The sequence below is a fragment of the Nothobranchius furzeri genome, chromosome 4 (genome assembly GCF_043380555.1).
Source record: "Nothobranchius furzeri strain GRZ-AD chromosome 4, NfurGRZ-RIMD1, whole genome shotgun sequence".
NCBI lineage: Eukaryota > Metazoa > Chordata > Actinopteri > Cyprinodontiformes > Nothobranchiidae > Nothobranchius > Nothobranchius furzeri.
Window position 1 is genome coordinate 57,227,065 of NC_091744.1, and position 27,759 is coordinate 57,254,823.

At 42.9% G+C, this 27,759-nt stretch overlaps 1 protein-coding gene across 1 annotated transcript; it reads right to left on the reverse strand.

Moving 5' to 3' along the window:
* slc6a13 (solute carrier family 6 member 13) lies at window positions 1-27,759 on the reverse strand. The gene is made up of 15 exons (XM_015963943.3): window positions 27,612-27,759; window positions 19,905-20,114; window positions 19,445-19,579; window positions 17,982-18,122; window positions 10,582-10,663; window positions 10,073-10,205; window positions 9,717-9,851; window positions 8,721-8,824; window positions 8,377-8,501; window positions 7,039-7,151; window positions 6,815-6,952; window positions 6,434-6,536; window positions 5,591-5,691; window positions 5,222-5,392; window positions 1-2,421 (listed from the first exon to the last, which is right to left on the reverse strand). Exons 1-15 carry the CDS (start codon window positions 27,616-27,618, stop codon window positions 2,272-2,274), a joined length of 1,848 nt encoding a protein of 615 aa, XP_015819429.1. The 5' UTR covers window positions 27,619-27,759; the 3' UTR covers window positions 1-2,271.

Sequence of the window (27,759 nt, forward strand, 5' to 3'; positions counted from 1 at the left end):
TCAACTGTTTTTCTTTCTTTTTTATTATAACAAGGTAGTAAAATCCAGTAAGGTCAATGAATAAAATCCCTCAAAATATGGGCAGAAATGTCAAACAGGGTTGTATTATTCAGTGAAAAACAATGTTTTTAGCATCTAAAAGTTATAATTCAATTTAATTCAATTCAAAAATACTTTATTAATCCCAGAGGGAAATTGATTGCTGTAGTAGCTCAGAATAATAATAATAATAATCAAGTCATCAAAGACTTATTGTATATTACAATGGCTGTTGGCAGGAAGGATCTCCAGTAGCGGTCAGTGTTGCAGCAAAACTGAAGAAGCCTCTGACTGAAGACACTCTTCCGTTGTCGGACAGTCTTGTGAAGAGAACGCTCAGGGTTGTCCATAATTCTCTTGATTCTCTGGAGAATCCTTCTTTGCATTATCTCCTCCAGTGGTTCCACAGTCGTCCCCAGAACAGAACCATCCTTTTTTATTAGGCTGTTGAGCCTTTTCAGGTCCCTGCTTCTGATGCTACTGCCCCAACAGACGATGGCTGAAGAGATTACACTCTCAACAACAGACTTGTAGAAGACCTGCAGCATCTTGCTACAGACATTGAAGGACCTAAGCGTCCTCAAGAAGTGCAGTCTGCTGTGTCCCTTCTTGTAAACGGCTTCGCTGTTCTTTCTCCAGTCCAGTCTGTTGTCCAGGTGAACTCCAAGGTATTTGTATTCCTCAACCACCTCCACTTCTTCTCCCATGATGGAAACAGTGTTTGACTCCACCCTGTTTCTTCTGAAGTTTAAAATCATCTCCTTTGTTTGGTTCACGTTCAAGGTCAGATGATTGTTTCCACACCATGCTACAAGCGCTCCACCAGCTCTCTGTACTCAGCTTCCTGTCCATCTCTGATACACCCGACAACTGCAGAGTCATCTGAGTATTTCTGTAGATGACAGGTCTCTGATTTGCACTGGAAGTCTGAGATGTACAGGGTGAAAAGGAATGGTGAGAGTACAGTCCCCTGTGGTGCTCCAATGTAACTGATCGCCTGGTTTGATGTGCAGTTCTTCAGCCTCACTAACTGTGGTCTGTTTGTCAGGTAGTCTTTAATCCAGGCGAGAGTTGAGCCCCCCCCCCCCCCCCCCCTCGTGTCTTCTGGAGCTTCTGGCAAAGTACATCAGGCTGGATTGTGTTAAATGCACTGGAGAAATCAAAGAACATGACCTTCACAGTGCTGCCTGCTTTGTCCAGATGACAGTGGATTGGTTGTGGTGGATAAACACGTTCTGTATCAGTGGTCAACCTGACGAGCTAACAGATGAACAACAGCTGATGTTCCCTGTGTGCAGCAGAAAGAGGTGATGAGCTAGATGTTGCCTTTGGAATGAAACCTTTTGACCTTTGATATCCAGGGAACGCAGCGGTTCCATTCAGACACTTGTTGCATTTTGATTTCATACAGTTCAATGCACTTAATGCAAGGAAAACCAAACAAAATGAATCTGTGCCAACATCTCATGAGTAAAAGTAGAAATAAGAGCAATGAAACATCCATTCAGCTCTACACAAATCAGTCGACCTGATGGAAAATTTAAAAATAGGATCAAAAGAATCACTAACACAAAATTTAACATAGAATTTAAAAAGAAGCAGTTGAACTTAGTTGTGATGGTTTGAGCTGAATGTAGATTTGAAATCCAGTTCTTACACTCACAAAAACGAGTTATTAGTAAACATCTGTCACTGTTGTGCAATATTAGAACATAAATTGACCTTAGACGTCATTAGCTCTTGATGGTACACCTTCATAGGCTTGAATACTAAACATGGTTGCATTCACAGAAAAACAAAGTCAGTTAAATGAACATTATTTAAGTTAACCTTTATGGTTTGTGCAGTCTCGGGACACTTCTTGTGCTCCATCTGCTGCAAATGACACTGCTAGAATCAAGCAAGTAACCAAAATTGCAAAAACATTAGAAAACAGATGAAAATGCTTCCTTAGAAAGCAGGTTTCTTTGCCACCGAGGATCTAAAAGTGTCCCATTTTTACACATTACTCTGCAACTGGCAAATGAGATGTTAATGCTCTCTGCAAAAGAGGGAGTAGAGCTTTTGTTGAAGGCACTGCAGACGAGAAGAAGCTTCAACAGCAAGGTGGTGCTCCTAGGTGAGGTGAATCCAAGGCTCTCTTTCTAAGTCACCACCTTGTCTGGTGAGGTATGTGGAAGAAAGTACCAAATCTGAGGAGTGTTACAAGACTCCCGTAAGATTCTCAAGTCTCTAGCAGCCAGACTCCTTCTCATCGACAGTTAGGTAGCAGTTCTTTTTCTGATGATTGTCTCCGCCTGCTGAGAAGGTGGCCAGTAGCCTCTCCTGCTCCTTCTTGGTCTTCGGTAAGTCCGTGGAGGGAGTCTTCAAGAGAGCGAGGCGCTGCAGACAAAGAAGTCATCAAATTATAATGAATTAACCTTTATTTACTTCTTTCAGTTTAACAAAAGAAATGGTGAAAATGGAAACTTTTAAACAACACTGAAACAGTCAGAGACTCCCAAACTCCGAAGATAAATTACAATTATTTTGATTTTGCAAAAACCTTTTTGAAAAAACAAATGAGACTCCAAACAATAGATTGATAAGTAAAAATTTCTGCAATGTTTTGGCAGAAATGGCTATTGTATATGTTTGTATCTGTACCACACTGAGACTACGCTGCATCAGTACTGATAGACTTCCATTAACTTTTCAAATTCATTTTACTAATAAATCAGTTGATTTGAAACATGAGTCAAGACCATCGTATACTGCACATATAATGTCCATAGGCTTGAATTCTAAGTTTTTGATGTAAAATGGGAGGTTCCCACCACCACCATTTGTCTTGTCATGCCCAGTCAATCCAAAAATGGGAAAAGATGTGGAGCTGAGGGTGGGGCTGTTACGGTTGGAACAAATGAACCAGTGTAGCTACTAGCTAACTTAGCTAACCAAAGAAAAGAAAAAGGGCTCAGAGGTAGCCGGCCACCATGGCTGCCTGGCTTTTGTGTGAGGCTATAGTCATGCTGGTCACCTGTGGAGATCTAATATGGACTGGGACTGTTAAATTACAAGAAGAGCCTCAGACCGATGCGATCATAGCTGGGCGCCATGGCCTTTTAGATCAGCTCATGATCCATGGTCAGAGGTCAGAGGTCAGCGGGACATTAGCTACATGCTAACCCGAAGCTAATGGAGTTTTCCGGTCATTTTTAGCAAGAAAAACATGGTAGAGCAACTCCAAAGAGAAGGCACCTCCTTCCTGCTTAATAGCAAAATCCTTACTAGGCAAGCTGATCAAGGATATCGGGCTTTGCTGGTACACTGTGGTCAAAGATCCGCAAGTCAACCATTGTCAACGCTCCCAACTCGGCTTCCAGCTCCATGTCACACTCCCAGCAGGAGACAGGAGAGTCGACTTGGCTACTGGTGATGCGTTGACATGGAGCCAGGAGCCGTGTCGACACTCCCAGAGTTGGGAAGCATCTACAATGGCGGACTCGTGGATCTTTCACAAATTCGGACCAAAATGGCCCCTTGGTCAAGACCCAGAGATCCATAGATTGACAGGCGGATTGGTGCTGCGTCTGCAGTGATGCGGGCATTGTACCGGTCTGTCGTAGTGAAGAGAGAGCTGAGCCGGAAGGTTTATTAGTCAATCTACGTTCCTGTCCTCATCTATGGCCATAAGCTTTTGGTGGTGACTGAAAGAGTGACATCGTAGATACAAGCAGCAGGGTTTCTGGGCTCTCCCTTTAGCCTAATTTATACTTCTCCATTAGCTCTGTTGCAGAGTCATGCATACGCTTTGAGAGAGATGTTTTGCCTTTGGACTTCTGTTACCTGGAGAGTAGGGATGTGTATTGGTGAAATTTTGGCATTTTGATACGTATCACGATATGGAAAAGACAAGACAATGTATCACGACTTTTTGTAATACATTCAGTCAGATGTTATTATTAGCAATTTTTTTAGACCGAATTGTAGGAATATTTAATAAAGTCCAAATAGATACTTAAAAATGTTTAACATGAGGTATCTGAACCATAACAGAGTGTTTTACATTTCAACGGTAAAAACAAAACCCATTGCACACTGCTGCCAACTAGCGGCCGGTGTTTGAATTGCACCAAAAGAAAAGAAAATACACAAATGTTTGCATGTAAATTCTTCTAAAAATTAGATACATAGCTTTTGAATACCGATATAATATGTCAGGAAAAAATATCATGTTCTATTGTCATATCGATATTTTTTTTACACCATCTCATGTTATCTCCCTACTGGGGAGTGTTGCAAATAATGGATTGCATGTTGGTCACAGATGGAGAGGTATAAATCAGGTTTTAGAGACAGGGTGAGAAGCTCGGAGTAGATCTACTGCTCAACCACATTGAGAGGAGCCAGTTGATGTGGCTCTGGCATTTGGTCAGGATGCCTCCTGGTGAGGTTTTCTGATTGGACAGTCCAACCGGGAAGAGACCTAAGGGACGACCCAGGACACGCTGAAGGGTCTATGTTTCTCATCTGGACAAGGGACGCCTTGGGATTCCCCCAAAGGAGCTGGGCCAAGTAGCTGGGCCTCTCGGCTTAGGCTGCTATCCCTGCAACCCGGCCTCGGATGAGAGGATGAGAATGGATGTATGGATGGAAAGTTGTTTTTTTTTTACACTTTTTTTGTGTTTAATACTTATAATCTCATTGGTCTATTGACTCACCTGACTCTCCCTACAATGTTTACCTGCCTGAGGAAATACACATGGAAATTAGCCAGCAGCTAATGTTTCAAATGGGTTTTCTATCTGGAGCTTAAATCAGTCTACATGTTGTTCCCATTTGGCAAATAAACTGAACCTAACAGCCAATGCTAACTTAAATAAGGTAGTGTGACTCGGGTTGCAAATGACCACAGTCACCAATTCTTGTGTGTACTGAAACTCTAATTTCCCTCTGGGACAAATAAAGCTTTCTGATTCTGATTCTCTGATTCTAAATCTCACTGGTTATTTTGGTGCTGAAACCAACCTTTAGCAAGTTAACCCTTTGACCTGCAGGTCATCTCACTGAACACTGCACTGAACAAAAGTACAAAACAGCCAATGAAATAAAAAGTTAAGTCTTATTCATACTTTTTAAATTAAAGTCATCATCTTTTAAATTAGCCAAATTTTTAAATAACATTGGCTGTGCCACTTACTTCTTTCAGGGTTCCTGGTGTGAAGTAGAGCTTCCCTGCCATCCAGAGGGGGATGCAAAGCATGGAGGACAGAGCCAGGATCCAGCCAACCCCATCCCCCCACAACGGGTACACATACTCATTGTTGTACTTCAGAGGTGAGTACTTGATCAATGCAAATGCAAAAGTTCCCTAGAAGCCAAAAAAAAAAAAAAAATCAAATTAACGGATGTGAAGCTGAATGCCATATGACTAAAATGATTTTCACACAGCAGCACCTAATCTTAAAACTACAGGTGTAGAAGGCTCTAATTAACTGAATGTAGTTGTGAATGTTGACCTGTAGAGGCCGCTGTAAGAGTGTGGGGTAGAAAAAAATGTGCAACCTACCAAGCAGGTGGCTGGGGTGAAGAAAAGCCAGCAGTATTTGATGATGGGCCCAGGGCGGTAACCAATCATATCCTCAATGTTGTCATAGAAACGCTCAGCCCCTGTAGACACAGTGCAGAAACATGGCGGGCGCTTTTATTAGTGTCATCACTCTGAGCAGCAGCTGCTTAAAGATAAAATGTCCATTAATTAACAGATGGGAGCTAAATATCAGAGGTGTGACCAAGTCACTCCTTTGCAAGTCACAAGTAAGTCACAAGTCTTTCCAGCCAAGTCTCGAGTCAAGTCCAAGTCAAAGACTACCAAGTCCAAGTCGAGTCCAAAGTCAATGATGTGGAAGTCCAAGTCAAGTCCAAGTCCTTAACTTAGAATTTTCAAGTCATATTCAAGTCATCTGTCCAACTTCACTTTAATTACAATGATAATAAATAAATTCCAGAAATAAAGCTTCTTAAAGCTTTGTTTATTTGCTCAAACAAGCAGAAAGTGCAACTGAAACTGATTATAAACAAAGTGCTGCTGCTTTTAGCAGGAAATCAAACCCAGAACGAAGAACGATTTATGATTTTTGTCCATGGCGTGCCACTTTTGTGCTAAAATATCAAATATGCTCAAGTCATCATCAAGTCAACAGATGCAAGTCACACGTCATTGGTGTTCAAGTCTGAGTCAAGTCATAAGTCTTTATAGATTTTATCAACTCAAGTCAGAAGTCATTAAAATAATGACTCCAGTCCAAGTCATGTGACTCGAGTCCACACCTCTGCTAAATATAAACATCCTGTTGTGTTTTACACAAGGGCGTATATGAAGCTTTCCAAATATACTTAAATGCCTACTCACCGTAAATCCAACCAATGCAAACGGTCTCAAAAATGGCCACAAACAGTAGACACATCCCACTGGCTGCATAGTAGTCAAAGAGCTGGAAGACATACATGCCTCCCTGCAGAAACAGACGGGATGCAGTATGTAAAAATGCATGATGGCTACACTGAAGCTTTCTTTTACAAGTGACTCAGCTTTGTGTTAATTGCTATATTTGTTCAACTATACTGATAATACCTGTCTGCTGTGTCAAAGCAGTCAGTTTTTCTTTGTTTTTGTCATTTTCTGCTTTTTTGATAATATGATGTGGTCATAACCCCTTCTCAGAATGTGAATGATCCCTCAAATTTCCATCTTGTGAACTCTTTTACTGTGTGTGAAGTAGGTCAGCCTAACCTCTGTCAGCATTATGAGCCCCACAAGGAAGGAAACCACAGCTACTGCCAGGATGAAGAGCTCCCTGCGGTTTTTACGGCGGAAAACAGAGGGATACATGTCTACCATGGCTGTCACTAGGCTCTCCACACAAACAAACTGACAGGGAAAGAGATAAAAAGCATTAATATTTGCATAGGTTCTGTAGATGCCCTATGAGTAAAGATGATTAGTGATGATCTTACCTGGCTGTCAAGTCCCAGAAAAACAATCATGACAAAGAAGCAGCAGGCCCAGAGAGGAGAAAAGGGCATCATGGTCACTGCACGAGGATATGCTATGAAGGCTAACCCTGGACCTGACACACACACACACACACAATGCTATGAAGGCCAACCCTGGACCTGACACACACACACACACACACACACACACACACACACACACACACACACACACACACACACACACACACACACACACACACACACACACACACACACACACACACACACACACACACACACACACACACACACATTTTGATGCATCTAAAGAAACATCCAGATGTCTTGTTTTATCATTGTAGAGATGCCACTCATTGAGAATTTGACTGAAAACAACACAACATGATCAGTAAAATCTGATTTGAATAAACTGCAGTCTGCCCACTCACATACGTCATACATGTCTCTAGATCACTTGACTGGCCTGAAGTTAATTTTAGAAGTGATTTTAAAATCATCCATCCATCCTCCGCTTATCCGGGGTTGCGGGGACAGCAGCATAAGCAGGGAGGCCCAGACTTCCATCTCACCAGCCACTTGAGCCAGCTCCTCCCGAGGAATCAAAAGATGTTCCCTGGCCAGCCGAGAGAAATCGTCTCTCCAGTGTGTCCTGGGCATCGGTCCTGGGTCTTACCTTTGGTCTCCTCCCAGTTGGACATGCCCGGAAAACCTCAGCAGGGAGGTCCTGACCAGATGACCAAGCCACCTCAACGGGCTCCTCTCGATGTGGAGGAGCAGGGCGTCTACTTCGAGCTCTTACTTAAACTCTTCCGCTTGAGGCAGGGCCTCATGCCATTTCAGCATCCTGCAGTTTACTCTTAAAATTCTAAATAGACTGGGACTTCTTTTACCTGAACTTCTTCACTTTTGTACTCCAGCCAGGACCTTCAGGTCAGAAAACCAGCTGCTGCTGAAAACCAGGATGACCAAGGTTTTGGGGTGGCAGCCCCGAAGCTCTGGAACAGCTCTCCAGGCCTGTGGTCACTTTTAAATTCTCTTTAAAGACCCACTTTTACTTCCTGGCTTAAAATGTTTGTTTTATTTTTTGCTTTTTCATTTGTTCATTCGTTCATTCATTCATTCATTCATTGACTGTTTTGACTTCCTTTTAGCATGCATTTGTAATTGTTAGCCTTTTTCCATGGCTGTGTATACTTAGTTTTATCTGCTCAGCACTTTGGTTTAACTTGCTGATTTAAAATTAGCTCAAAAATTAGTGACTTGAGTTGAGAGTTTAACACTTTTCAGTCTACCTAACAAAACAATGATCTCATAAGCAATGAAACAAAAACAAACCAGATTCAGCCACTTCTGAGATGGGCACATTTTGCTCGTAGGACATGAAGCCCAAGATGGAGAAGATGGCAAAGCCTGCAATGAAGCTAGTGCCACTGTTCAGGAAGCAAAGGCACAGGCAATCCCTGTAAACAGCATAAACAAATGAAATGTTGCAGTTATTAGAAACGTAATACATTTGGTAATGAGCGCAGAATGGTTTAATCATCTAGGCTAGATTAGATGAAACTATATTATATAAAAGCAAACCGAATATAAATAACAGTTTAAACAATTTTGAAGCTGATAGGAGGTGGGAGAGTTGTCATCTCTACAGGTTTGTTTCCTGAAATGTAAAACCTCACTTGTAGCAGTTGTTGTTATATTTGTTGTAGCTTCCCAGTGCAGTGAGGCAGCCAAGGCAGATGGCATAAGAGAAGAAGATCTGAGTTCCTGCATCCATCCAAACCTTCAGAAGATGAATAAATCACAAACAGAAAAAAAAATCTGAGTAATTTTACACAAAGGCTCACATTTTAAAGGGAACAACTCAAGACAATTACTGTCTGAAGCATCATGGGTCTGCATGAACCCTTTTCAAGCCTTGAAGGTGAGGACCTGTGTAAACGTGTTTGGGATTAATCCCTTGACTTAACAGTTGCTCTTTGATGAACAAAAATGTGTTACAAAAATATGTGGTGACATGTTTCAACCCCGCAGGTGGCAGGAGATATTACATTTTGTTCCTGTTCACTTTTATAGGGAACACAGGAACGCCTTTTAATTGATCACCTTTCAGACCCGGTCAAAAACACTTCATCACTCAGAGAGGGTCCAAACTAAAACTGAAACTGATAAGAGCCTGCCCGTAAAAGCTGTGATCATTCTCCACCTCTAAGGTGTTAAAATACAGAACTTTCTGAGCACTCAGTCACATCTTAAAATTCTAATTAGGTCTGTCCTTCTTTCTTCCAGACAAGCGCTGGCAGAGATGACTGAGGATCTGACTGACTGGGGCTTCGTCCAACAGCACAAACACTGGGCACAGCAGTGCACAAAGCAGATTCTCCAGAGACAGCGTTCCACCAGGCTGGCTTAACTTGGCCCAGCACTCATGGGACTCGTATTCACCTCCTGTGCCATGACAGTGAATGAAGGGGGCCCCACTTTTGGATTTTCCTGCTTAAAGTGTAGGTTTTTTAGATTTTAGCAGTAGTAGTGCATAGGACAGGCCAGAGTATGGTTGCTAGTGACTCTATAATGTCAAAACTTTCGCCCTAACCCTAACTCTCTGACAGAAAGAGGTTTCAAGAGGATGATTCGTCAATAATCTGAGAGCATAAATGTTTCCTTTAACCTACTTGTGGGTCAGACAGCCGTCCCAAGTCAGGGTAAAGATAGAAGTGGATTCCCCTGGAGGCTCCAGGCAGGGTCACCCCTCTGATCAGTAGTACAATCAGCATAACATACGGGAAGGTGGCTGTGAAGTAAACCACCTGCAGGGAAAATGAGTTAAGTTCTCGTCCAACGCATGACAGAAACAACAGAAAACTCTTTCAGTTAATTAAGCACTAAGCTGTCTGATAGATGATAATCTATGCAGACTGCATTGGCTTTGTAACTGACTTAAAACACAATATGCTGGGAAAACTAACTTCAAAGGTTAAAGTTTTGCTCCAGGTGGATATTTTTCCCTTGTAAATAGAGTTTTTTTCACCTTGCCAGTGGATTTGACTCCCTTCCAGATGCAGAAGTAACAGATAACCCACGCAACGGCCAGACAGGCAACCAGATCCCAATTCAGAGCACCGATGTGATCAATCCCTGATGAAATCCTCAGCACTCTGCGCCTGTGGTACACACAAAGGCAATAGAAACAGTTCCTAACTGATGTTGTTGTAAAAGTCATTAGATGCTCTAACACAGAGGTGGGGAACCCTGGTACATCGAGGGCCACTATCCAGCATATTTTAGTTTCAACCCTGCATCATCACACCTGATTTCAATCAACAGGTGATTCACAGGTTTCTGCAGAGCTGATGAGCTGCAGAACATGTGAATCAACCACTGAATCAGAAGTGTTGGAGCAAAGACGTGCAGGATACCGGCCCTCGAGGACCAGGGTTCCCCACGCCTGCTCTAACAACTTAACAAATCACTTTAAATTGTAGGTGCATTTCCTTTCTGCTTTATGAGGAGACGGGAAGGAAAAAATAGAGCACTTACTCCCAAAACTCTATGACAGGAGAGGTGGCGTTCTCATGGAGAGTGATGGAGCTATTCCCCCTCTGAAATACCGTACAGGAATCTTGAATGAAGAAAAGACAAAAAGGACATTCAATCCTGTGAAGAAATCCAAGCTTTCTCTGAGGTTTCCAAGTTACACTCAGACGAGAGAAGCAATGTCCCCGCTGACAGAGAAGAGTGAAGTGAAGTAGGAACATTCCCTCCCTCGACATAAAACAAATGTATGAATGAGTGAATTGATGAAGGAGACCACTGAAAAACCTCACAGTCATAGTTGTGACATTCGGGTTTGATTAAACGTCTGAAGCCTCCCTGTGGAGAATGAAGGCTACATGCTAACACAATGTAAGCAGTAAGAACAGTCGTTTAATCAATAAATTAGCATTGGTCTCTGGTAGGATTGAATGCCTTGTGTAGCGTACAAAAGGCCAACAGAGTTATTTGTCCACTATAAGGTCAGAGGTCATCACACAGAAGTGTCTAGGCTGTTTAATCTGCCTGAAGTTTGGTGGGCCACGTCTTAACAGTCTGGTCTCCAAACCAGAAAACACACATTGCTCTTTGACCTTGTAAACAAGAAGGGAAGCCATAATTAAGTATGTCTCCATGATTCCCTTATCTGAGTGCACACACTCACACTTTCAAATTGTCTCTGAATGCTATTGGACAACAACCACGTGACATACTCACTGATATGAATGTCAGTCGACAGGGCAGTTCACCATACACTGTTTAAGAAGACACAGATATGTCCTTTTTCTAAATAAAGGATTGAAGTGCCTCTTTCTGCTCTTGACTTTTAAATAGTTTAAACACTGTAGTCCAAAGTTGATGCAAAAGTCATTTAAAACAAATCACTGCCATCGAGCCACGCTGATAAAGGGCTTTGACTGGCAAGACACAAACCTGCTCAAGCCAGTGGTAGACCTGCTGAGGCTCTTAGCATGACTAGACCAGTCAGCAGAGCAAAACCCTTTTGCTTTTGTTACAGCCTGACTGGACTTCTATGATAGAAATCAGGTGCATTTCTATTCCTTTAAAATGTAAAAAATAAAAAATAAAAATCAAAGTTGGATGTACTGCAGTTTTTCTGTTGGATTTTAGCTGTTTACTTGTTCAAAATCTGTTTTCTCGGTTGTTGTCCGTAACTTCCTTTCAGACATCCAACCATCTGTTGCAAGAGACCCGGGACTGCCGTTGAAAAGATCATGTTTAAAAATCAGTTATAATAATTAAATAACAGTTTTACAGCCTGATTGTCATCCTTGTAGGATTTCAGTTTTACCACAGTGTTCCTTGTCTCATACCACAATTGTTTAAGCTGCAGTGCATCACTGAACCACAGCTAGCTCACATCTACACAATAAAAATAATTACACAAAGTATAATGCATTGTCCAAAAAACAGCAAGAGCAGAGACAGACCGTTACCGTGCTGGTAACAGTTTATAATTATGTCTTGTTATTAAACATTTGTAAGTGTTTAGTTATTAGTATCAGTGTTTATTGTTAGTATTATTAGTATAAGTTAAGGTATTATATAATGATGTAAAAATTATTTATTATTTACAAATACATTTATAAGTGTTTAGTAAGTCATTAACAGATTATTTATAAGGTTTTAGGTAATATATTCATTGGTAAAAATAAGGATCCCTTTATTTATGGTACATAGTGCATTATTAGGTATTAATTAACAAAACATTTTTTTATTAATATATCCAATATTGTTAACTGTTACGTGTTGTTAAGGCTAAGACTAAGGGCCAGAGAAGGGTGTTTGCTTATTAATGCATTTTTTCAATATTAACATTAATGTTAAGCAGTTGTTAATACTTTATTTAGTTGTTTATTAATGCTTAATAATGCACTTAGTAATGTTAATAAACGGACCCTTAGTGTTACGTATGCATTTCATTTTTAGAGGCTGTGATGACATTTATAAATGTCTAAATATTTATTAACTAAACATTTACAAATGTGGCTATCTACATTTTATAATGGTTTATTGCACCTGAGATCAGTGGACTCAGTGGTCTCCTTTTTTTACCGTGTCCTGTCTGGCTGTGAAGCAAGCAGAATTGATGTCTGAATGCTGGTAACAAGCCTTACAGATTTACTCTCAGGTGGAGCATCAAAGCGTCTGCTTTTAATGTCACGCCTGATACTTAAAACTTTATTGTTATTGTTTTTGAATGCTTTGTAATTCCGACCAGACACAGAGACAGAGGTGAAAGAGAAAGGAAAGGAAAAGATGGGTAAAGAGAGAGAGGGGGGGGGGGATGTTCCACAAAAATAAACAATAATGAACAAGAGTCTGCTTCTAGACCTGCAGAAAAAGACAAAAAAAAGCAAAAGGGCAAAAAAATGGGACACAACAACAATACAACAAGATCAAGCAATCACTGCGTCAACTTGATGAAGAAATATATAATCAACATTGCTTAACTGAAGAATCACGATAATAAATCACAGTGCATTAAGTGCCCACCATAGTCTTAAGACCTGTGTTTAATGTGCCCAAGCCCATACTTTTGAGAGCACCATGTGAGCACCTATGTGTGTACACACGCTTGTTTATTTAAGGTTTCTCTATAGGAGCGTCCAACAGAGAGTGTGAAGAACCACAGATCCACCCCCCAAAGATGCGCAGGAGACGGGGGGAGCTCCAAGTCCCAGAGATCCAGGCGCTGCCCCAGAACACAGGAACCCCAAGGAGACTGCAACCAGAAAGGCCCCCGCCCCCCTCAAGAGGCACAGAGGATCGCCCCGGGGGGCCACAACCAGCAGCCGGCAGAGTCCCGGGAGACATCAGCAGCAAGCCCACAGGCCCGCCCGCAGCCTCCCACCCCCTAGCCACCCGAGCCCGGGACCCAGCGACCCGGGACCCAGGGGCGACCACCCACGCCGGGGACCCAGCAGAGCCCAGGGACCCAGACCCCACCAGGCAGCCACCGGGATCTATCAGGCAGATGCCAAAATCTTAAACCCCCAGACCCAGTTGCCACGAACACTCAGGCAGACCAAGGCACAACCCCTCACACCAGGTGTGGCAGGGGCAGGGGGGACGAAGATCTATATCATCAAGAGAAGTTCCAGGAGAGGGGAGGAGTCAAAGGCCCCACCTGACATATACAGTCATACACAAACACAGTCACACACTCCCTCCCTCATGCTCACACATGCACATACAACCCAAGACTTACAAATATGTACGCCGGACACCCACTCATGCTCCCCATACACACCCTATTCACTCTGGTCCCGGTACTGCTGCACATTGGGTACAACCATCACCGGTAACCAGAGTTTGACCCTTTCTGCTGGGGTGCTGATGAGCAGGCTCCCCCGCCCAACGCTGAGCACAGCAACCCACCACCCCAGACCCCAACCAGACGGCCAGATCTCCCTCCTAGCCTCCAGCCCCAGGAAGCCAAGCAACAACAGAGGTGGCTAAGACCCCTAGTCTTCCTCCGCCTGCTCCAATATAGTGTTGTGTGATCATGAGGTGTATTCCATGGCTGTGGTGAGTGGGCAGTGCAGGCATCATCCGGCCTATGCCAGCTGATGCCACCGCACCACCCCACTTACACCCTCAGCCATCAGTGTCTAATTGCGGTTTAAAATTGGAAGTGGGCACCGGCACTCGGGAGGAGGCTGAAATATCCCCCTGCCAAATGCCGTTGAATGTGCTCGCTCCCAAGGCCCTAAGTGTGTGTTTGTGTGGAATGTCGTCAGTGGAAGTGTATAAGGTGCAAATAAAATTGGGGGGCAGGTTGCCACAGGAATGCGGAAATGGGGTTCATACCCGCACTCCCTGACTTGCCCACCCCCCAAGGTCCTATGTGTATGTTTGTGTGATGATGTGAGGGAGCAGGAGAAGAGAAATATGCGGGGATGGGGAGGAATGGCTGGTTGGGCTTAGCCCTCCAGGGAGCCAGCTCCCCTCCTGGCCCCAATAGGCACCTCCGTTGTCAAACTGCCACCCAGGGCATGGAGACCCCAGCCCATCCTGCCAGGGCCCAAAGCAGCAGCATTACAGAGCCTCACGGAGTCCGAGGGCACCAACCCAGCCCTACCCCAGCAGAATATCTATGCCCATCCCTGCATTTGCACAACTTCCGGAATATATAAGACATGGGACATCCAGGTAAGGTTGGGTCCTCCCCCTCCTGGACCTCCCTCTCCCCTGTGATGGAACGGCAGAGGAGCCAAGGTCTACCTGAGGCCCCCGAACCAGGGCCAGGCACTGCTGCATGTTCCTGCCTTCTTCCCGGCAGCATACATGTCAGGACCCGACCCCCAAGGCCCCGCCCAGATCCCCACCCGGGGCCGGCCACCCCCAAACCCCGAGCCCCCAGGCCCCCACCCAGACCCGCCCAGGGGCAATGCAGCTGCCAGGCAGTGACCCATGGCTGCCGCCAAGATCCCCAAGGGGCCCCACTCACAACCGCCAGTAGTCCACCCCCTGAGGCAACCCAAGCACCTCCAGAGGGGGGCAACGACCCCCAGTCCCAGACACCCCCAGTGAACCCACCTCCAGGGAACATCCGGGTACTCCAAACTCAGACCCCACACCCTCCCACCCACACCATCCTGCAGGACAACATCAACGGCCCCCCACCCTCGCTATGTGATGGAACCGATCAAAGGAGCCCAGAGAGATTGATCTGAAGTGGTGATAGATCTATCTATCTATCCATCCATCTATCTATGTAAAAAAAAATTAAAAGAAAAATACATGTATATATAGGGGCTGCACAGTGGCGCAGTGGTTAGAGCTGTTGCCTTACAGCAAGAAGGTCCTGGGTTCTCTTCCCAGCCTGGGACCTTTTCACATGGAGTTTGTATGTTCTCCCTGTGCATGCGTGGGTTCTCTCCGGGTACTCTGGCCTCCTCCCACAGTCCAAAAAGATGACTGTTGGGTTAATTGGTCTGCGTGTCTAAATTATCCTTAGGTGTGAGTGTGTGCATGATTGTTTGTCCTGTGTGTCTCTGTGTTGTCCTGCAATTGACTGGCTCTCTGTCCAGGGTGTACCCCGCCTGATTGCCCATTGACCGCTGGAGATAGGCACCAGGCACCTCCTCTGCGTCTGCTGTCTGTATATGTTAGAGGAGGAGGACGTCTGATGCGCTTCACCTGCTGTTGCGCACGCTCCCGCTGCCACGTGTGCTCTCTGCTCCCCGGCCGACACGCTTGTCCCAGCGCATCGCCACAAATGAATTCTCTCTAAATGCGCAAAAGATGCATCACTGCTGTTATTGCCGCAAATACAGCACATCAGGCAAGAGGACAGAACAAATGGAGACACCATGCACGCTCCTTCAGTGATTGACGGCACGCAGCACCTGAACAACCAGTGGTCAGATGTAGAAGAGATGGTATCCAAACAGAGATATAGATCAGGAGCATGCGCAAGAAAGAAAAAGTCAAAGCCAGAGGAGGAGTGTGTTGTTGGAACAAAATAAATAAATAAATAAATAACCTGCTGGGTTGATGATGAGCAGGCACCCTCGCCCAATGCCGAGTAAAGCAACCCACCACCCCAGACCCCAACCAGACGGCCAGCGCCCCCTTCTAGTCTCCAGCCCCTAGAAGCCAAGTGACATCAGAGGTGTGCCAAGACCCCTAGTCTCCCTTCGCCTACTCCAATACAGTGTTGGTGCGTGTTGATGAGAGTTGAATTCCATGGCTGTGGTGGGCAGCCAGCGCAGTCCCACTTCACCCCACAGCCCTCTGTGTCTAAGTGCAGTTTAAAATTGGAAGTGGGCATCGGCACTCAGGATGAGGTTGAAAGATCCTCTTGCCAAGTGTGATCACTCCCAAGGCCCTAAGTGTGTGTTTGCGTGGAATGTCGTTGGTGGAAGTGTTTCATGTGCAAATAAAATTGGGGGGCAGGCTGCCACAGGAATGTGGAAATGGGATCCATACCCACACCCCCTGACTTGCCCACCCCCCCCAAAGTCCAATGTGTATGTTTGTGTGATGTGAGGGAGCAGGAGGAGCAGCAGGAGAAAAATGTATGGGGATAGGGAGGAATGGCTTGTTGGCCTAAGCCCTCCAGAGAGCCAGCTCCCTCACTGGCCCCAATAGGTACCTCTATTCCCAAAATGCCACCCAGGATATGGAGACCCCAGCCCATCTCACCAGAGCCCAAAGCAGCATATTTACACATTATATCAGAAATATTGTTCATTTAATTGCATTGTTGTAATTCAGTGCAGTAGACGGTTTGTTTTAACCTTCTTTTTCTGACAAGTTTCAGCTAATGCTGTAGCCGTCCTCAGAGCACTGTCAGTGTTGGTGGTGTTACCTCCTTCGCCGTTTATCTGTGGGCAGCAGAAGGTAATGTCTCCACAGAGAAACAGAGAGTAAATAAGCCACTATCATCAGCAGTGCTCTGAGGAAGGCTACAGCATTAGCCAAAACTTGTCTGGAAAAAAGGTAAAACAAATCTTCTACAATGCTGTGTTTTGAAAAGAAATAAAATAAGGAAAGGATTGAACAGAATGAACGTTCAAAAGACTGTTAATTACAATTTTGTTCTGTATCATTTCATTGTATGATGGTCTGAAAGGACTCCCCTGCAAAATAAAATAGACATATTTTTAAGGAAGTCATTTGAGTGGGTGGGCCATTGTAGAAAGTGGGTGGGCTTGGGTAGCCACAACTAGCTAGGGATAACAATGATTGTAACTGCAGTCATGCCAGTACTGTTCCCATCATTAGGTTTTCTGTAAATGCAACAAAGAAGATAATCTGATTTGTTAACCAGTACTTCAAAAAAATATACCTGAATCAGTAAAACAGCAATTAGCCAATTTCCCGATAGAAAAAGGTGTTCCCTAGCCAACTGCTTAAAATTGGTAGAACAGAAACTCTTGATAGACGTGCTGCACATTTGTGACTTTTTGTGATTATTTCACTTTAACATTATTACAAGTTGATCCTTTAAAGCATTATTTGCACTAAAGTTGTTAAATGGAAATGGTTCTTCAACCAAGAAAGATAGAATACAGAGATCAATTGTTGCTACACAGAAAAACCTCTGATATGTTCCTTGGAAAAAGTCCAAAATACCTAAAAACTGCTTTCATATTATTTCTTGTACCTTCTAAATTTCATACTGTCTTGTATTTAGCAACATCTTTAAAACATATTTTATTATATTCTCCATGTAGCTGTTTTCACACAACCAGTCAGGAGCCATTCCCCTGATAGGCTCCCCATTATGCATACGGTATGCACATTTGTGTCTGCAACCCCTCATCTCTACTTGAAGATGCCTGTCAGCCATCATTACAGTACTGGAAACAATCAAAGAAAATATGTCTAAAATCTTCAACATGCTCATGTCATAAAAACCTTTCATGCCTCACCTGTGTTCCATGTGTTGTTGCAGGACGCCCAAGGTAGGTCCCAGGTGAAGGAGTTGAACAGATAGAAGATGGCCCAGGCTAGCACAACAATGTAGTAGACATTCAGGAGAGCAACAATTACCTGGGTGGCGTAACCCACTCCTGGTACAATAAAGGAAGAAAAACGAATAGAAATGTTATAAGTGAATCTAAAAAAAAGCATTTCTTGTGTGCAGCAGTTTTTTGTGTGTTAAATCAGCATATTTGCTCTAGCTGTTACCTCCTGACCAAAATTGCAAAGGTGCAATTTGGAGACAAACTGAGCGAGAGGCTTTACGGTCCCATAGGAATAATCGCTGTTCAGGATTTAAAATTGTTCCCAGAAGTAATGGTTTTATAATTGAACTCTTATTTTAACACTTAATGCCCTGGCTCCTCTCTAAGAACTATCCTCTGGTGGTTAATGTACCAAAAGGTAACCAATTGCTTAAAATGTTCCATGTGGTGCTTTCTGGTTATTACATTCTGTCATGGTCTGCATCCTGCATCTCCCTCATGTGTCTCCTTGTGTTCTCCATCCCTATAGGTTCTCTTCATGTGTCTCCTTGTCTGCTTCCCTCCTCATGTGCCTCTTTGAGTTCCCCTGCCCACTCCAGGTTCTTCCCTTGGGTGTTCCCTCCAGGTTACAGTGTCCCTGTTTGTCCCCAACCTCCCTTCAGGCTTTTTAGGATTTTTTCTTTAGTCACCCTATTTTATTAGTCTTCTGTTAAGTGTTTTTTTCTAGTCAGATTTCTCCCTCTAGGTCAATTTTGCTTCCTTCCCCATGTTTTAGTTCTGGCCTCTTCCCCTGCTCCGTTGTATTCCTCTGTTAATTGGCCTCACCCGTGTACAATTCCCTAATCACCCATTCCCTGGGTATAAAACCCTGTCTGCGTCTCTATGTTGTGTTGGCCCAGTGTTCATGTCAGCATGGTTTTGTCCCTCCCCTCTTCTCCCCTCCTTCGTGGTTTTTCCAGGTCTCCAGGTTTCTAGGATTTTTTGGCTTTCGCTCCAGCTTGGATTTTATTTACATTTTGTCTTCCAAATAAAGGAATGTTTTCTTTCACATCCGCTCCTGCCTCATGTCGTTCTGGGTGTCTGCTTATTGGGTCCTAGTCCTCCAACCCACCCCGTGACACATTCCAGTACACAAATGATTCAGACACATTCTGAATCATGGATACATAAACATATTGCACGGACATGTCTGAAATTCTTCTCTCAAGCCACAATTTTGCACAGACACGTTTGCTAGTGTTTTTCCAGGGTGACGCCTTTATTTTTTACGTGTCCTCAGATGTAAATACTGCTGTTGGTCCAGCAACAAAATTTAACATATTTGCATTTGTGACATTATGAGGATGCATCAATTCAAAGTTCTGTAAAATGACCTTCAATGATATGTAATGAAGGAAATTGTATAAGGTTGAAAAAAAGGGGTTTACCTTCAAATAATGGGCAGACTTTTCGCCAGCAGGTGATGCCTCCCTCACTGGTATACTGACCCAAAGCTGTCTCCAGGAAGAAGACCGGGATCCCACAGGCAAACAAGAAGATGAGGTATGGGATGAAAAAGGCTCCTGCAAAGCAAAATTCCCAGAAATATGCTGCAGATTAAAATGAAACGAAGCTAATTAGGTACATTATTCAAAGAACTTCTTTGAAGGACCATCCTTTCACGAGTTTGACTTGACTTCTGCACAATAACTTTGCAAATATATTCAAAGGCAAGACTTAATTTGTATGGGATGAGAATGTAACCTTACTGCAAATAGAGAAAGTAAAACTGCTAAAAAGATCAAAGCATCCTTTATCCAAACACCCGTTTTGATTCATAACCTTGCATTTAGTCAACGAATGCTCTCAACGTTTGCTCAGAGTTGAGACAGGCTAGGAGACACTCACCTCCTCCATTTTTATAACAAAGGTAGGGGAAACGCCAGACATTTCCCAGGCCAATAATCTCCCCAGCCACTGACAGAACAAACTCAATCTTGTTGCCCCACTGACCCCGGTCTATCATCTTCTCATCATGGCTTGGCACAATGTCCAGAGGTTTGCTGTGTGCGTTGGACGGCTCCATTTTGGGCATGTTCTCCACATCTCCTGTCTGACCTTAAAAGAAAAGAAAAATGTTGTTTTAAAAACTGAAGATAAACATTTACCTTTTATTTGGTATAACTTCATCAATCAACCAAACCTTTTGTCACGTGGGAGAAATCTAACAAAAACACACTTTGGGGAACATTTCATCAGTAAGACTAAAACACATTCCAGATTAAAAAAAAGTTTTTGTTCTGTCAAATTATTCAGTGTCACATTTTCATTTGTGGTCCTCTAAACATTTCAGGGGTTTCAGCTCTGACATTTTTGAATTCTCAGACAGTTTTAAGTTTGGTTTACAGTTTAAACTTGACCAGAAATGAAGCTCATTGTTGCTTCACAGGTTCCTTATCATCCTATCTTAAAGCTTTGAGAACAATGATTAACCCATACACACATGTGAATGTGTGTGTGAATGACTGATTGTGTTGTAAAGCACCGTGGGGGTGGGGGGTGGGGGTGGGGGGGGTCAGGACTCTAGAAGGCACTATATCAAAAACAGGCCATTTACCATACAGGCCATATGTGATCAAATATTACTGTTGGCACTGTGGAGATGTCATCAGTAACTCCATGCAATCTGCTGGGTTCCTTATATATAACCTGGCCTGTCAGACTCCACCTCTGTTTAATTCTGCACAGAGAAAGGGTCTGGGAACTCTCCTATTAAAAAAAAACCCACCCCTGAGAATTCTAACCGGGCCAATCAGAGCTGAGTAGCGTGAATCATACACCACAACGCCGAGTTTGTCGACCATGGCGACTGAAGCGGAGTTCGCTGCGGCTCTTTCTTCTGTTCTAAATGACTTGAATGTCTTTAAAACCTCAGCAAGTAGAAGCTCTAAAAGCCTTTCTTCTAAAAAAAAAAAAGATATCTGCGCCATTGCCAGACGCCTTGCTTTACAACGGCTAAAAAACCACAGTGTCGCGCGGTACAGTCGGCATTTCCGTCTTTTTGTGATTGGTTATTTTTGAGCTGCCTAGTCCCGCCCCTCAAGTGCCTCTCTGCCTGTGAGTTACCAGACTCTTTCTCTATGCAGAATTAAACAGAGGACGAGGCAGGCCAGGCTATATACTGACTGGCATATTGAACCGAAATGGAATGTTTACTGTGTGGAGTGCTTTTAAGACTACTCTTGTCATGAGTTAGCACTATTTGAATAAACTGAACTGAATTGAATTTATTTTGAAATATGTTTGTTTTTGAGACATATTTTCAGCTCGGAAATGGGATGCTTGAATTCCATGAATTCCCTAAAACCTCAATGTGAGTTTATCCTGAGATCCCCCAGAAAAGCATTATGGGCCACAAAGAAATGGACAAAAAAGAAGAAAGCAGGTTTGGTGGCGTAAACAGCCAGTGGTGGACTGGTCATCAGGAGCTCTGATGGGAAGTCCGGCTCGAGAACCGGTTCTTACGGCTCGGCTCACTAAAATGAACCGGCTCTTTCAGCTCTCAAATGGCTTCTCACATTTTTTTTGTTTCTTTAATTAATATATCACCAAAAATGATACAAAATTGCACGTAAACCAACTTACTAATCCACAAATATACATTATATAAAATGTTATTGTTATTTAAACAAGATATTTTATTCAACATGAGGCAGAGTGCTAGAAAACACATTAAAAAGGACAAAAATAAACTGATCAAGACATATTTTCCCTTTGCATATTCCTCTGCCTTTTAATTGTCACTGTAGTTAAAATGTGTCCAAATCTTGGTGCCTGTCCGGTTTTTACCCATGTCCACATCTTTCTGAAGTTATTTTTCTTTTCTCCTCTTTTACAGATTTGTTCCCACCAATATTTACAGGTCCCATCACATTAATGTAATCATACAGCTTGAGTGAAATAGTTAAAATACTGAAAAATACATTGTAGTAACAAAAGTCCTCAGCCAAAACATGTCATAAACCTTTCCACTTGTTTAATTGGCATTTAGTGACAGAACTAGCAAGGGGCTGAGCACAGATCCTTGAGGGAGTCCTTTGCCCTGTGTAGTGGTGTGCAAGGCTTCGGTACCAGCACACACTGTTTGTTATTGTTATTATTATTTTTTGATAGAGTATCCAAAGTCGAGTTACAAAGTGAGGTTTGATGCAAGTAAATTGAATTTTGAGCTGCTGTGGTTAGAAATTGGCAGTAATTTTTGTTTATTTTTTTCCATATAGGAGAAGAAAATATTTGTAACGGGTACACAAGATGTTGGAGAGGTGTTCCACGATTCATTATTTGAAGCACTTCATGACAAAAGAGGCCGCTGCTGCATGCTTGTTGTCATCAGAGAAGGTTGGAGTCATTTCCCTAGACAAGGCTCTGTGGCCTTGTGTTGATGTGGCAAGGTGAATAAATGAGGGCCTGGGCAGGATTTGATCCCCAGACTCCCGGGTGAGAGTCATACACTCTAACCAGTCAGCCAAAGGGACATCCCCTTGGTCAAGTAGCCAGGGCGCATCATCAATCAGGACATTGTGACAGGACGCTCACACTGTCACATTGACTCGGTTCCTTCACTGTCTCAGCACCTGCCCAACCTTTTCTGTGTAATTCAGAGCTGCAGCCATACTTACTTGTAACTTTTTAAAAATGAGCATTTATTTCTTTGTTGGATGAGTTCTGTGATGACTCTGGATCTTATCACATTGTTTAAGGTGGATCAATCCTTCAGCTAGAACCAAACAGCGCGGTCAGTGTTACACGCAAGCCGTCATCAGAACAAAGGAAATGTGCTCATATGAATCATGGTTACAATGCATGTGGTTTTTCTGCCTTTCCACATTTTCTCTCGACACCAAATTCAAAGAACTTATGCATTTGATTGGGATACTCTCATGGCATCAGCTTTGTTCTAAAAATTTCATCTGAAAACATCACTTGGAAATGGAATTCCATTTGTTCCCATGTCTTGTCTGAAGTCACCTTTGGGAATGCGTTGCCGCTGACAGTGTAGAGGTCGGGCACACGTGGCTTGTGTACATAGGGTTGGAAACCACTCCACTGGCCAAAATCGCCAGCACAGGAGCCCAACTGTGGCGGCTGTAAAAATAGAGCTCCTTGTTTATAGAGAGCACTTGGTAGGAATGAAGACTGCAACAAAAGCAGAGTAGCCCCACTCTTTTGCGTTGACAAATGGCGGTCCTCTCTGGATTCACAGCCAGATCCCAGTTTCTCGCTATTTTTTCACAGTTTCTCTCAGGATCACTCACCTCATCTTAGAAAGAGTGAGTTACAATCGTTAGTGGTGCAAAAAAAGGTTTAAGAGGGGAGCATAGTGAGAAAATTAGCTTAAGCTAGAAAATATGCCATTAAAACCCTTCAGATTTATAACACTAAACCAGGACATGCACGGGCTCCTCTAGAAACAGACTCAACTGATTGACCAAGGGAAAGGGTGACAGACTGACCTGCCGAACGCCTGGCTGTCTTTACAGATTCAGGAGGAGTTTAGTGATGGGAGATTACACTTGCCATACGATGATTACAACTTCTAGCAGTGAGAATAAACTTTCAGTCCCACTGTAAGTGGTGAGGAATCTGGTGCTAATGGCTTATTAACTCAAAGCGCCAGGTTTCTGTGCTGCTGTAAACTGTTTAGAACCAGGCACAAATAAATGAGAAGAGCTTTTTTTCGTATGGTCAGAAACCTCAGAGATTTCCCACACGATGAAAGTAAAGGTAAAGGTCTGGTTCCAGGGAAAACCACGTGTCTCTATACCAGGTGAGAAGAATCAGTTTGCTGATTGGTCAGATTGGCTGGAGGCAAATACAGGCCAAGGGACAACACAGTTTAGGCCACCCCCTTCGAGCTGTTTATCAATAATTTTATCTCTTCAGTGTTTTTACAAGTCAGAGCTGCTCAAAGATCAGCAAAGCAGTGCATGCTTTTGTTGGTCCATTACACTTTCCTTTGTTCAAACTTTCAAATAACATACTTACTGTCACTACAAAGGTGAAATGCCTTGGTCATCATTTAAATAATCAATTAAGTAATGATGATGACATATGAAGTAGGATGTGAAAGTTAGGGCAGCCTTGGAAAAATAGTTGGTTTTTATGATATACATGTCAGTTTTAATTTAAATATATAGGAGACACACACAGTGATATTTGAGAAGTGAAACAAAGTTTATAGGATTTACACAAGAGTGCAGTAATCGTTTAAGCAACATTGGGTTGAATGTTTGTAAATGCAGATGCGTGCACTTTTAAAGCCCTTTTAGGAAATTGATGTTTGCCTTCAGAGAACATGTTGATTGGTCGGCCAACAGTATTATTGCAGCAATCTGCGATCCTACTTAGTCGCTGTCATTACACATCAGGATAAGGAAGGTTGATGAGTTTGTGTGCTGTATCTTCTTAAGCATGTGGATCGGACTGTAGTGTGTTGCCTTTTATTCTCCTTTTATTTTATTTTTGAGTCAATCTGTATTTTTCATCTTTGTAATGTGCTCTTATGTATTTTGCAAGCCTATTTTATGGATCTTACTTGATGACTTATGTGATTTTAGATATTTGTTTTAAATGCTGTATCTGACCTTTGGACCTTTGCGTCTGTTAATATAAAGTCTATCTATCTTGGTTCGTGAGTTTGCCAGGTTTGTCTTCAGTGCTGCATCCCAGAATGCAATGCAAACTTTCCTATTGGAGGATGTTAACTCAGTCCTACTGTGTTCATGTTTATCCATTTGGCTGACACTTTTATCAAAAATGAGTAACAAGTAGGGCTGGGCGATATGACAATTTTAGACCGTTTTACGATCTACACATCTGACGGTCTGTCATTTTTGAGAGACCTTTTTATCACGATTCACAGCTCTGCTGTTGAAATTCTGCCTCTGAATGAAAAGGGAACTTACCTCCGGTGAATGACACGCCTTTGTTTGACCCTTAACCAATCAGAGTGAGTCATAGTAATATATTAGTGCCCCGCTTGTTTTCACCTGTGTGTGAACAAACATGGCTTCGGGCGCGGCTGAGAGGACAACGAGGTTTTCGTTCCGAAGAGGAACGCCTCATTTGTTATGTGGAACTGGTTTGGTTTTTCACCAGATGACAAAGAGTAGCGAAATGTCATTTGCAAGGAGAGCGTCAAGGCAAGTGATGGCAACACCACAAACTTGTTTAATCACTTGAAAAGAAGGCATCCCAAACAATAAAATGAGAGCCAGCTGGCAGCTAAAGCTAAAAAGCCTGCGGCTGCTGCTGCTAGTGCTTCTTCCAGGCAGCAAACGCTAACAGAAACACTCACAAAACTCACTCCCTACGACAGAGACAGCAGACGATGGAACAGCGTGACAGATGCAGTGACGTACCACTTGGTTAAAGATTTGTGTCCCGTGCGAACAGTAGGAGTGGGATTTAAGAAAATGATAAAAACATTGGATCCGCGCTACGAGTTTTCCAGCCGCAAGTATTTTTCGAACACAGCCATTCCACGCATGTATGCTGAATGCAAAGTGAGAGTTGCAGAAAATATTCAGAATGCGCAGTTTTTTGCTACCACAAGCGATCTCTGGTCCAGCCGCACATCAGAGCCGTATTTGAGCTTAACTATCCACTACATGAGCAACTGGGAGCTACATAGTATTTTGAACAAGTTAATGTTTGCACAATACGTTTGCAATTGACATGTTTGCACTTTAAATATGTTTACGATTTTAATTTATGTTAAGTTACTTGAAAAACGAGAAAAACTGATTTTTGTAATTGTTTCTCTCAGGGCTTTTATCATCTCTGGTGTGAGTTTAAAATATAAGTGTGTTAGCACTGTGTTGATTACCCCTAATATGAATAAATGTTTATTTATTCAATGTTTCTCTTCTTTAATACGCAATTGAAGTTATGCTGTTCATGGATAAAAAATCGTAATAAAATTGAAATCGTGATAAAATATTGTAAAAATCGTGATATTCTATTTTTGCCATATCGCCCAGCCCTAGTAACAAGTTACCTTACTTGCCTGTTTTTGGCAAGTGGGAGGAAACAGGAGAACCCAGAGACAACCGATACATGAGAACACACTAACTCCACACAGAAAGGCTACAGCCAGGATTAGAACCGACAACCTTTTTGCTGCAGGACAATAATGCTACATACTGTGCCACCATGCATCTGTATAGTTGTTACTCTGAATTGAAGTTGGATCACAGTCAAGCCTTAAACTGTCCTGAGATGACTAGCGTCAGTCCTGCATCCTAGTGCACAGCACTATGGGAGAAAAGTCAGCAACGTTTGATTTAAATAGACCCAACGCTGCCGATGTAACAACAAACCCCTGCAACAGTGTTTGCATGAACCAGAATTATGATTTTATTTAGTAAGTTGTTTAAAAAGTGCAGTAATTAACTTTTATCTCAGCCTTGCCATGACTAGCCATTAGTTTCCAGTCAAAGTGAATCTCTGTTTCTCCAAGTTGAGGTTGTTCAGAGGGTTATCTAGCCGATAAGAGCAACCCACTTAAAAACAACTGAACGATCACATCATCGACCTGTGTAGGTGTGCTGCTGACTTTAAGACAGAGCATTTTCTCTGCATGTAGCTGCATGCCTGCATGTTGTCTGGATAAAGGGCGGCTATCAGAAAAGCAAACTTATGTCCAGTAATGATAAACTAGAGGATAGTTAAAATTGCCTGTAGAGATGAAGAGGTGAGGCGAAGTGCATAACTTCTTAAGAAGAAGTCAGAGAAGCTTCCCCTCACCTTTAAAAGTTGAGTTTGCTTTATTGTGTTATCAGGAGCTTAGATCAGTGGGAGTGATCAGAGCTTTGACCCTGAGATGAAAGTAGAAACGGATGTTCGTTTATATGGCGATGAGAGAAAATAACTGGTCTTTTATGTTCTTCAGGTTGTTAGATATTTTCGTGTTCAAAGGCTCCTCTCAGACTCATTACGGCACTTCCCCAAAGGCCCCAATAGCTGGATGACACATACCTGCATCAGTTCTACGATACAAAGGCACAAGTCTCCTCGTTAGTTACACATGACGCACGTTACAGGAGCCAGAAATGCCATTAATGTTTACGCAACATCGTTCACATCTGTGCAGAATCTGTGCATATGTGAACTTCAGAGCATGTTTCGCTTCTGCACATGTCCCATTTAACAAGGCCATCTCATCTTTTAGTGCATGCATAGTGAAACAGTTAATGAGAGAAGAAACGATGGCACAAAATGCCCATGATCCAAGAGAATACATACTTTACAACAAACAATCAAATAAATGTGCTGCTTTAACTAACTAAACCGGTTTGCTACTGCTACTATAACAGCCTTTAAATTAGTTTTTGGCTTTGAAACAGAACATGAAAGCATGCAGGACTTAGATCAATTCCATAGATAAATTTAAAGTGCAAGCATCTCTTGTTTTACTCAGCTTCAGCCGAGCTCTTCTGCCTGTACACATAAACATACAGCAGTGACTCAAAAATGGCTGAGAAGAGTTTCATTTATTCACTCACTGCAGCTGAGGAAAGGATGAGATGATCACCAAAAACGTGTGGCACTGACCTTTCATAATGCTGTGAGACGGCAGCTTCCAGAGGAGAGTGGGGCGACATATACAAACAGGCCTGCCACACTCTCAGGTTTCACTATTTAACGTGCACTGATGGGCGGAGACTGAACAATCTCCCAACTTTGAGGCAGCCTACTTTGA